Below are 12,457 nucleotides of genomic sequence, written 5' to 3'. Positions count from 1 at the left end.
CTTTGTCAATGTCGGATTGATACAAAATCGATTTATTTCGCTCGAGCAATTTTAGCTAGCGGCACCATATGACACTTCACGGTCCGTCACTTGTCGTCACTTGTGGTTTAGAGTCGTCTTCTGGTCCCCACTCTACCTGGAAACATGGAGACTAAAGTTGGGAGAAAGCAGTAGAGTCCTGTCTGGGACTGATTTGAATACGATGGTGAAGAAGATAAAAGATGCGACAAAAGTAAAATTAATACTAAAACTAAGCATTTAGAAAAAAATGAAAACTAATAAAAACTAGTAAACCTGCTCTAAAAACTAATTAAAACTAGCTGAATTAGAGAGAAAAAAGTCAAAACTAAATAAAACTAAACTATAATGAAAAATCCAAAACTATTATAACCTTGGTTCTTGACAGTGAAACAAGGTCACAATTTTTGATTCTGAATATGACTCCCTTTTTCAGGGGAAGCTGCCTCTGGCGAGCATGACTGTGACCAAACTAGAAGACTGTGAAGCCTTTAAGAATGCATTTGAGCTCAGTGGTAAGGAGATCTACAACACTGCGTAGAACTCTTGGTTCAATTACATGTATTTCCTGGTTAACATTGGTTCTGTCCCTGCAGGCACAATGTTTGAGCGTCTCCAGGTGGTGTGTACTCACCAGCAGGATCTGCAGGACTGGGTAGAACACCTGACCAGACAGATCAAACACACTGCAGCTACGGCACCCAGCCACAAACCACTCACGGTTCCCTGTCACACGGTGAGGAGCCAGCCATTATGTGCCCACACGTGGCTGATATTCTCCATCTGCAACTGCTTTGACAACTGGTTAATCACACTAGCGATGTTTCAAGTGAATATCATGCTGGTAATGTTTAATTGCACTTATAGTGGGTTGTTGAGCAACAGAGTTAAGACGACAGACTTAAGTACTGGTTGCGAATATAACAGAAAACCAGAGAGGGGGTGGAAAATGTAATAGGGAAAAAGTAATATATCCTATTGCTGCTGTTGCAACCTACTTAGATCACAAGCAATACATCATCACATTCTAGAGGCAGATGGCTGAAACACCAATAAAATACCCAGAAATAACTAGAAGCATTAGATTTGAATTAAGGCTAAGAATTATTTTAGCATCTTATGCCTGTAGTGGATAAAGATAATTCATCAGTCCTCTCTCAATCATTTTCATACTCAGTTAAAGGATAATGTCAGTGGATTTTTTTGTAATATTCTTCTGAGTAGGTACAACACATGCAGAAAGGTCACAGTCACCTAAAAGAAACTATCACTCGGGTTTTTTCGGAATTCCACGCAGCCACAGTATGGCTATAGCGGCAACAAACATGGAAACGGCTTCATTGTTTCTTACTACTGCGGCTGCATGGAATCCCAAAAAAACCTGAGTGATGATTTCGTGTAGGTTTTGGTTTGGTATGTAAACAAATGGAGTGTTTGTGGTGGGCTACACTTCGAAGTTGTTCACCGTGAGGGAAGAGATTTAGGTGCATAATCATGGAAAGACTTAACAGATTCGTGATACTTAGGCTATCACACGGGTTTGCAGATTTAATGAAAAATTGGCGACGAACGTCATACGCAGCTTTAAAGGATCAGTTTTTCAATTTGACAGCTTATTGAAAAATTTGTTCTGTTCAGTTCAGTTTTAGTTCAGACAGTTGACAGAGGGCTTTTTCAGACAATGCACATGTAATGGAGAGCAGTGAGTTGTCGTTCCCTCTGGGATGGGTGGGTCTTAAATGCACTCAGTCTCTATAGTGTAGGTCTTAAACAGTGAGTAAACAACAGATTTTTTTTTTTCTTAAACTGTGCATATGGGTGCATTTTTTTTGCATTTTTGCTTCCACTTTGTAATAAATGTGCTGGTGTTTCCTTCCTCAGCTCCCGTCTCACCCCCTCACTCCATCCCGGCATGCTGAGGGGAGGGCCATGACAGTGGCCCCCACCTACCACACCCTGCCTCACCCCTCCTCCCATGGAACATCCCATAGCACCATGATGTGGGGCCCACTCGAACCCCCCAACACCCCTAAACCCTGGAGCCTGAGCTGCCTGCGGCCTGCCCCCCCACTACGGCCGTCTGCCGCTCTCTGCTACAAGGAGGTGAGGGTCTGAGTTCATACGACGCTCGGACAACTTTAGATGTTTCTTGTTTACATCTAGAGTGTAATCTTTATAAAATCTTCTCCATGCACAGGATCTAAGTAAGAGCCCTAAGAGTGTGAAGAAACTCCTTCCCAAACGCAAACCTGAGAGGAAACAATCTGAGGAGGAATTTGCCCTGAGGAAGAGTACGTTTGAAGTATTTTCTTATTTATGACTGCTAACTTTTTCTGTCAGGCCCCCCTTAGGAAGAAGAAAAATTTCCAGGCCCTCTTCAAACCCAACAAGATTGTAGTAGTGGTTCAAATATAACTTATATTGAGAGAAACATATGTATTATAACCAGTCCTTCTGCTTTTTCCTAATATCTAAATTACAACTTCAATTTTTACTCAAACAATACAAATAAACTCAACAAGGCCGCTCCCTGAGACGATATTTTTCCAAATAAAAATGATGAAATATGCAGTTATCTTGCTATAACATAAAACTACATTTTTTAAAGAACAAGCAATTATTTCCCGTAACGATGCATATTTTAACAGTGTCAGTGGCTACAATGAGCCCGTTTAACACTCCACATATTCTCAGAATTTAGTGCAAACTGGACAAGTTGCGCAAAAACAGAAACGTTGTACATTTTTCTTTTTGCCTCAGTAAAATATTTGTCCATTCTCCAACTTACAAGTGACTGATCACCATGGTAGTGGATTTGTTTGTTGTCTATCCCTAAAATGAGTGCAGGGTGTTCAGATGCCAAAACATTAGTTCTACCTGCTACATGCTCTGACCTGAAGAAAAAAAAACACTCAGGAGTGACCTCAGATGCCCCCTGCAGGCTCCTGCTCCACTAAGGCGCACGAAAACACAGTTTGAGAAATGCTGGCTTAGTTTAAAGACTGGATTCATGGGGAAAAGGCCAACATACTTATGTAATAGCACATAAAACTGCAAACAGCATTTTTTTGTAGAGTTAAGACTTGAAATTAAACAATGGTTATTAATTCAATCACAAACTAGATACAGAAATGATTGCTGTCATTGGTTTTATTATTTATTTCCATGTACTCTGTAATGCACTTACTACCAATGGGAATGAGATGTATTACACTGGGTTACAAAAAAGTGTTTTTTGCAAGTTGTCCAGGTTTTTTCAACTGAATTAGGACCATTTTGCACTGCTAAATCCAAAAATGACATCCGTTTTTCGCAATCAGGTCAGGTTTTTTTGCTAATTTGACTTTGAAAAAATTGATCTTCTCACAAAATTGATGACATTTTTGTGACTTTATCAGTTGATTTTTTTATATAGTTCTCACCCAAAATAGGTTTTAAGAGAAAAAAAGTCATTTTCTAACAGGATTCCTGTTAGGTACAATGGTGTATTCACTGCAGATGTAGCAGAATACGTCAGGCTTATTTTTGCAAGATCTTCTAGTCGAAGTCATTTCATTCACCTGTAATATTAAAAAAACCATTAATCATAAATTGGCAAAAGTAAAATCTTCAGAACTCGTTTATTGCAAGAAATATGAAAGAATTTTGTATCATATGATGTGAAAATGCCCATAAATGTAAGCAAAAATGTTAAAAAGCCAATATGTAGCATAGTTCAGAAAGCTGACCTGATTGAGCAAAATGAATGTGATTTTTGGATTCAGCACACCAAAATGATCCTAAATCAGCTCAAAAAACTTAAACAATAAATTTGTTGTTGACCAGTGTTATATAAACGTTCTGTCCATGAGAATGAGAGTCATTTTTTCTTCTTTCCATCATCTTTTTTCAGGTACAGCTGCTCTGGAAGAAGACGCCCAGATCCTGAAAGTTATTGAGGCGTACTGCACCAGTGCCAAAACTAGGCAGACTCTTAACTCCAGTAAGAATTTACAAAATCCTTTGTTTTTTTTTAATAAATGTGCACACAAAAAAGAAGCCATGTTCATGCTGGAGCTTTCTGTCTTTGTTAGTGTTGTATCTTTATTCTCAGTGCTTTTCTTTTAACACTGGTATTCTGAACTGATCCTTCTAACAGTATCTTCTCTTCTTTCTGTCTCCTCACTCTTTGGCATTTACTTTGAGTTCCTCCTTGTTTTTTTTTTTTCATCATTTTTCTATCTTTTATCCTTATTGTATGTTTATTCTAATTTTCTTCATTTGCTATAATTTTCTCCATTAACACATCGTGCATCTCATTGTTTTTATGATTTACCATTTGTTCAATGTTGCGTACGCTACCTCCTCCTCTTGTTCCATCACTCCTCTTCCTCCTTCCACCATTTCCTCCTCCTCTTCCTCCATCACTGACACTGTGGCCTTGCTGCGACCAGCCTGGCAGGGCACTGACCTGATGCATAACCACGTGCTGGCTGATGTGGACCGGTCCTGCGTGGACTCACCGGGTCGTCGTAGCAGCGTGTCACGGCCAGAGTTGACCTCTGACCTGTCGGAGGACTCTGACTATGACTCCATCTGGACCACTCACAGTTACAGAATGGGTTCGGTACCGCGCAAGAGCTGCATCTCTCACCAGAACTAAAGAACGTACAGTGCTGCCACGCTGTACTGTAATGTAACGTACAGCGCGCTTACCTCTTTTACCTTCAATGTATTTGAAAGAAAGTAGATTTTTTTAATTTATCTATTTATTTTCTATTATATATTTGTTCATTTTTTTTTTGTTAACTTATTTGGTTTATTTATTTTTTTGACAGTTTCTTTGAAGATGTTTTAAGCATCTCCCTGTTGCCTTTGCCACTTTCCCTTTTATGTGCCTCCTCTCTTTCTGTAGTTGTCATGCAGTAAGTGTTTGGTAATTCTCTTTAATTTATATTGAATGTGACCACTCCCCTTGCTTGACCATAAATGTGGGACTCTCTTAGCGGAGAGTACATGGATGCTGGAGTGGAATATAGGGGAGGGAGACCTTGGGGGGAGGGAGAGATAGGGACTGAGCTTTTCCTGTCTGATATTCAGATGAAATTCAGGAATGAGTGTATTCTATTTACCATGTACTACTTCTCTCCAGTATGTATTTTTAGAGTATGTAAGCTCAAACATAGCACAGATGCCACATACATGCGCGCACACAGGTCCAGGCACATACACGTCTGCTGCCAGATAACAAAGCAGCACGCAAAGGTAATATCCAAATTCTTGCCATTTTCTAATTGCTTTTCTATTATTCAGATCTGTATTCATGGTGCCAGCCCGCGGCAGCATTTAATTCAACAAACCACGTGACCAGAAGTTTAGTGAATAACACAAATCCAAAGTTAGTCAGCTAAAATACTGTCTGTACTTTGATCTACAGAAATACATTGCATTCCCCTTGTCAAACGTACCGACTGGATAAAAAAAAATAATGGATTCTAAATTGAAATTTAAAGGGAAGTTTCACCCAAATGTCTCAAACATTTCTAATTTCACCACATTACAATTGAGGTGAAGGAAGTTTAATTTGTGGACGTTGCAGCACAGAAAAATGACTTTTTAAAACACTAATATGTCTTTCCAGTAACAATGCCCCCAACACTCTGGATAATCTGCAGACTTCACCATCAGCTATTTTCATTAGAACTACCTATTTACTGAGGAAATCGTCTGTATGAAAACTGTTTACAGTGTACTCAATGAGGACATGTTTCAGGATTGTTTTTCTTGTACCATGAGCAACACAAACAAGACTCCGTAGTAATGGTACAGAGGGAGAAATCTCTGCGGCGTTACCTGGATAGACAAAACCAAATCTGCATGACTAGATACAGAGTATATTTTGGGTGAATTGACTGTTTTTCATTTAAATAACCTGGTGTATTGTGTTGTATTCTAAGCATCGTCAAACTGTATCTAGTAATGTTGCTGTCCGTCAGTGGTTCTACAGGGTTTGCATTTATACTTCTCAAGTCAGCGCATCGACACAATAAAAAAGATTCATGTAAAACCGGGCGTAATATACCAACCATAAACCGTAATCTACAGCCTGACACAGTTCCAGTCTTATAATACCAACTGAATGCCTTTTGTTTGATAGGATGTCTCCTGATACCTAAAGAAAATAGTCCAACATTTTGGGAATTATGAAAATTATAGGAATTATTATTGATCATGAGTTAAAGGACTGTCGGTGTTTACTTTAGAACAGACAAGAATCGGATTCCCTGAAGGCAACAAAATCTACCTGTGAGTTCCTCTAAGGCTTAACAACTAACAGCACAAACAGTCACGGAAAAAATTATTAGACCGCCCCTTGTTTTCTTCAATTTCTTGTTCATTTTAATGCCTGGTACAACTAAAGGTACATTTGTTTGGACAAATATAATGATAACAACAAAAATAGCTCATAAGAGTTTAATTTCAGAGCTGATATCTATCCATTTTCCATGGTTTTCTTGATAATAACCCAAATCACTTAAGTTCTTACTTAAATAGCTATGGCATTGTACTGCCAAAAACAGTGCTTTTTTGCATTCCATGTTTTCTTTTCTGTCTGTTTTAGTCACATGATACACACAGGAGTTAGTACTTGATTGTATAACCATTGCTTCTGATGGTCTAATAATTTTTTCTGCGACTGTATGTTCTTAGTTAAATTATTGTATTAAATGAACTTTAGAGGTGCAGGTAACCTTTGAGAAGAGACTAGAATAAGTGGGCAGATAAAAAAAAAAGAAATAGTGTCAGTCTTCAACTCTTAAGTGTAATTCCCAAAACATTGAACTATTCTTTTAGGGTGACTGATAAATTAATTCAATTAGCATAAAAAAACAACCATTTCTCATGCCACAGCAAACTAGCACCTACACCAAGTCGTCATAAGCCAGACATGCCTTTGTTTTGTCTGGCTTGTAATGATTCCCTTAACTAACTCTTGCATCAATGACTATTTTTATGAAGAAGTATTTTTCCAGTATTGGTATTAAAAGTACAGGTCGGCATCCACTTAGAGTATATCATTTTACTGCAAGAAATGTGAGTGACAAATGGAATATATTGGTCCATGTTACAGAATTTACTGTTTCTGAAATGATTTCTGTATTGTATTCATAATTTTGTAAAAGGTTTTGTTTTTTATTTAATATGTTAATCTGTATGTCAATGTTTACAAAACGATCCCTGGAAAAATCTCTCTTTTTTTTTTTTTTCCCTTTTATTGTTTTACATTTTATTGGTCAGTTTCAAAGTTTACACTGAAATGAACATAAAGTGTTTGAATTATTTTGCACAATCATGTAACGGGCCAGCGGGTGGGTGGGGTAGAATCTGTTAAATTCAGTACTTTCTGTCGTCTGCCTATAGAGTGTGTATGATATAGTCCTAAAGGTAGACATAAGTATTTAGTGTTACTGTAAAGTAAATGCTCATTCGTAGTGTAAATGATCACCTTTGATGTTTTAAAGCATTGGAGGTAAAAAAAAAATAAATAAATAAACAAGAGACCGTGATTATACGGATACATTTCTATGTGAAGTTCTCATTCAACCTCAGAATACTGTCAGAGTGGACTTGAAATATAAAGAGCACATAGTGTCCCTTTCTGTAAATAATAGTTGTCATGAAACAAAAAAAAAAAATCCATTCCTTATATGAGTATTTGAGCTAAGAATATCACTGTCCTTATATCATGTGCTATACTTTGTGGCAGGTGTATTCTGTGATTTAAGAAACTAAGTCAAACTTTGGGACAGGCAGGGTGAAGAGACTAATGTTGTCCTCTGTGTGCTCTGATGCTGTATTCAATTCACACATGTGACCATGTCTTATCTGCAGACAGCGCCTTCAGTGTATTTGTTCTACACTGCTGTTCAAGTCCCAAACGCTGTATTATGAGTTTTGAATAAATCTGTCATTTGCTAGACACTGGCATTCTGGTGATTTGTAAGAACAGAAGATCTGATTGTGTTGTGAGGTGTTTTCTCGTTCATTTCATTTTGACAGAATTGTACTCAGAATGGATGAATGGATTTGTTTTTCTACCACAGCCTCTCATTTCCTGTCACTTCCTTCTGCCTCTTGTGTTTTTGGATGTTTATTCTCTGCATGACTAACACGCTGCTACTACTAAACGTGGTTATGCTCGGTTCTCTTTGGTATTGCAAGTCCATACAATCCAGAAGTTCACAGTCCTCTAAGTACAAGGTGAGACATAACAATCGATGAGTGCTCTTGTGTCTTGAAACAGGGCCTCAAAGGGATACAGGGCTGCATGTGATCATCCCCCGTGAGGATAAAGTCCTGGGTGAGGATTCCAGTCGCAACGGGCAGAGTACGGCAGAAGAGAAGTAAGATGATAAATGTCACTCACATAGTTTTCCTTTGCCCTGAATCATTGCTTCTGACATTTTAAAAGAAAGGTTTGCATTCATTTTTCTGAATTGTTCTTGTCAACAAATCCTGCAAAAAGACCAAGCACATTGTGATGTACTTTCTAAGGTTCCCTTTGTGGCCCCAGCCCATTCTTTTCTGTCAAACAACTCTTAAACACTTTTTATATAGTAGTTTTTCAAGCCATGGTTATTCCTTAAAGCAGCTATAAAATGTGCTTTGTTGGAAACTGTTTTCAGCAGGGCGATTTATGTAGGATATTCAAAGTAAAGTGTGTCACAACAGCAGTTTTACTGATGGTTTTTTACTATCTTTGGTGCGTAAAAAGTTACGCTGTTAAAAAATAACTAAATAACTAAATCTGATTTATTAGTGAAACCAGCTATTTGTTACCCTGCCCTCCGAAGGGGAGTCAAGGGGTATTGTTTTTGGTTTGGTTTGGTTTGGTTTGGTTTGTTTAACACCCTAGCAGCAAAAATATTGGCTGAATTCATACCAAATTTGGTTTATAGATTGCCAGTGTCCTAGAATAGATGTTATTATATTTTAGCAAAAATAGGTCAAAGTTTCAATTTGTTATGAATTTTTTCATTCTTTTTCCCCCCATTTACCTATAATGGGCAAAATTCCACATGTCTGTCACAGCAAAACTATTGGCTGAATTCATGCCAAATTGAGTTTATCGATTACCAGTGACCCAGAATAGATGTTTTTCTGTTTTGGGAAAAGTAGGTCAAAGTTCAAATTTTTTATGAATTTTTTTACTAAATTTTTTTTCTCCCTTTTACTGATAATGGGTGAAATTTCACGTTGATAAAAACATCAATTTTGTTTCAATTTACTTAAAACTTGGCACATATAGATAGAGGCAATTCATACACTGACATCAGCACATGCAGACATGATGACATCAGCTGGATCGATGCCAAAATAAGCTACAATATGTGCGAGGGACAGGGTTTGTTGTGCCTGGCACCACTTGTTTTGTAATAAGTCTGCTCTATGCATACTATCCAATCTGTTGGCGTTAATGATATTTATCTTTACTAAACATCTGGTCTCAAAGGAGTCTGGTGGACGTGGTCTACGCCCTGAGGGATGAGGTCCAAGAGCTGAAACAGGTAAGGGTTGAATATGTGTGTTTTATCTGTTTTAATATTATTCATTTGTAGTCAAATGTTCTAAGGTCATAGCACAGGTTTGCAAACTATGAGTGTTTTGAAAAAAGTGGAAACAAAAGTGATTTCATATTTGTAGCACTGTCACTTAGAATCTGCACAACTATCAATATTCTTTATTGTTTCATCATTAATCCCACTGAGCATGGCGTTCAGAGTAGTTGAGGTCTGACATTCAATGAAGAGGAGACGTGCTAAACCACTCCTACAGAAGGGCAGTGGACTGGATATAGCAATGCCACGGGTCACTATTGTGATGAAATGCAGCTCTTTGACTAAGCTTTCACTGAAATAAAACACACATTGCCTGGTTTGGATCTGGATTCCGATGCCTGAAGTCAAACACAGTGGAGTTAGCATCATGCTTTGGCGCTGCATGAGTACTGCTGCTGCTGGAGCGCTCACATTTAAAGGAATTATGGATTATACTATGTACATTTGGAAGGAGAAAGTTCCCTCTCAGTGAAAACTTGGTCAAAGAACTGCAGCTCTGACCCTGTATGCATGTCTCCTCTTCTGAACCCAATCCAGTACATGAAACACAAGGTGGAGGAAAATCATGTGTTCAACATCAAGCAGCTCAAAGAGGTCATAACACAAGAAAACAGGAAATCAAAAAGAAAATAGACATCAGTGCAGAGTCTAAGTGACTGCTATGAGGGTACTACTGTTTTCAGACAACTCAACTGTCTTTGTTTTGTATAATGGCAGATTTTTATGTATAAAACAAATGAGTGAATGTTCACTGTGTGATATATTCCTATACTTCCAGCCAGTGTCTCTAATCCAGCCGCTTGAAGAGTTAGCGTGAAATAAAAACTTGAGATACAGTACATCATTCTAATAATATACTAAGTGTGGTAACAAGTCGCATATTGGCAAAAAAAAAGTAGCACATGGTTTAGTCTATTGCAGAATTTCAAGTGTAGATTCCAAATGAGGGGATTGGGTTGGTAAAGGCGGTTGAATTACAGTAGAAAAGTTGCGGTAAAATACATAAACGTGATGTGCTGCACGTTTTTAATATCCCTCAGCCAAATATAGTGAAAGATTCTGTGTTGCAAGTTACTGCCCTATAAGATTACATTGTCTTTGTGTAAAACTTATTACATATTTATATTTGAAAGTACTCAGATATTATAACTACACAAGGCCATTTGACCTTGAAAAAGTAGGTCAAGGTCACCTGTTGTCAAGAGGCTTCTGCTCTATGCCAAGATGTATCCACAGTATAAATTTGTTGTAGATATGTTAATGCATTCTTCCGATAATGCGATTACGTTGTTGAAAGGACAGACAGATGACAAAACAATTACAATAACTCCTATTTTGGGAGGGGTAAAAATGGAAAAATATTCAATCCTTCCATTTATGAAACGGTTTGAGTAGCTCCTGAAAAGAAAAAAAAAGGAACTGCTTGAATCATAAAAATATGAAGCAAGCTACGGCAAAATGTAACTGTAATTCATAATTTAAGTGCACAAACATTACCACTACCCAACATTGGAGCTGTTTTTTATTAAATAAGCGTATTGATCCTTTTTAAAAAGAACTGAAAACTGATAATTATTTCTTACCGCAGGATAATAAGAAGATGAAGAGGTCGCTGGAAGAAGAGCAGAGAGCTCGGAGGGACCTAGAGAAGGTTGTGAAGAGGGTTTTAAAGAGCATCAACGATCCAACGTGGGATGAGACGAACCTGTGAAGCTCCTCCTGTGTGCCCTCAGATAAAGCTTGACAAACAAATGCATGTATACGGTCTGCGTGTGGGGGTGTGGCTTGCACTGTGTGTACTTAAGAAACACATTAACACACCTAATTGCATCTGTAAACAGGTGATTATGTGTTTGTGTGTGATCTGAAGGGTGTCACTGCTACCTTCACAGTAAAATCACTGGAGTGTAAACCTGAACAGACCACATCCATTTCAACATAACATTCCTTAAGTATCAAAAATGTGGGGAAATTTACAATCCTTCCTCATAGACGTGTTCAGGATGACTGGAAGATTCTCTTTGTTTACATATGCTCTCCAGTGGTACATAAACAGTACTTTAATGGTGTTATTGGTCACAAGGGGCTTAGAGGACTGTAAACTCAAAGCGTTTCATAATTTTATCTTATTTAAATTTATATGAATTGATTTTTCTTGATTCTTTTCCCTGACACAGGTTTAGCGTGTTTCTTTCAGCCTGTTGCAGAGCTTGTGCCAGGGAAAACTAAGTTTTGTCTTTTTTTTCCCTTTTTTTTTTTGACAACTTTGCGGATTGACATTCTGTTTTAGCATCAAGGGAACTGTACAGAGATGCTGAACTTTAACTGTATAATGTAAATACTGCAAAAAGATGAGCCGTCTTTGTGTTTTGGGAGAAATAAATGTGTTTTAAGAAGACATTTTGTATCGTTGCTCTGTCAGCTCAAAAAACACCAAAGAAGCAAAGAAGTAGACTGCACTAGTGCTTGAATGTAAAAACTTTGGAAAATATGCCTTCAGATAAGTTTGATTTCTGTCCTACCAAAATATTTGTTGAATATATGTTGCTGTAAAAACCTGTAATGCTCATTGAATTTTAAAATCACATTTTTCAGACCTGGAAAAGTTAGTAAATATAGATTGACTGATATTTTAAAATAGTCCAAAGTTTTGGTGAAATTGTGTACATAAACATTTTCTACTACACATGTTGGAGTAAGGATTCTTAAAATTATATTTTCAACTCAAAAATGGGATGTGTGAAAGTCACTGTCAGACTTTGTTAAAGAGTGTCTGCCAGTCCTTAAAAAGCCTGAAACATAAATGACAGGAAATTGAGGAAATACAGGAAATGAAATTT

The 12,457-nt window shown here is 37.6% G+C and overlaps 1 protein-coding gene across 3 annotated transcripts in view; it reads left to right on the top strand.

Moving 5' to 3' along the window:
- arhgef7a (Rho guanine nucleotide exchange factor (GEF) 7a) overlaps positions 1-12,015 on the top strand; it is a 49,875-nt gene extending 37,860 nt beyond the window's left edge. The window contains exons 14-21 of one of the 3 annotated variants that reach the window (XM_030125179.1): positions 455-533; positions 615-754; positions 1,900-2,121; positions 2,216-2,309; positions 3,911-4,000; positions 8,303-8,402; positions 9,503-9,566; positions 11,206-12,015. In XM_030125179.1, coding sequence (XP_029981039.1) covers positions 455-533; positions 615-754; positions 1,900-2,121; positions 2,216-2,309; positions 3,911-4,000; positions 8,303-8,402; positions 9,503-9,566; positions 11,206-11,328 — 912 coding nt within the window. In that variant the 3' untranslated portion in view covers positions 11,329-12,015. Of the gene's footprint in view, positions 1-454; positions 534-614; positions 755-1,899; positions 2,122-2,215; positions 2,310-3,910; positions 4,001-4,451; positions 6,175-8,302; positions 8,403-9,502; positions 9,567-11,205 lie in introns of those variants that run through there. The other 2 variants (XM_030125180.1, XM_030125181.1) reach the window with 2 other exon arrangements.
- The last annotated feature ends 442 nt before the right edge of the window (positions 12,016-12,457 follow it).

Source organism: Sphaeramia orbicularis, chromosome 21 (genome assembly GCF_902148855.1).
Source record: "Sphaeramia orbicularis chromosome 21, fSphaOr1.1, whole genome shotgun sequence".
In the NCBI taxonomy this organism is placed as follows: domain Eukaryota; kingdom Metazoa; phylum Chordata; class Actinopteri; order Kurtiformes; family Apogonidae; genus Sphaeramia; species Sphaeramia orbicularis.
Note: the sequence above shows the minus strand (reverse complement) of the source record. Positions and strands in the feature narration are given on the sequence as shown.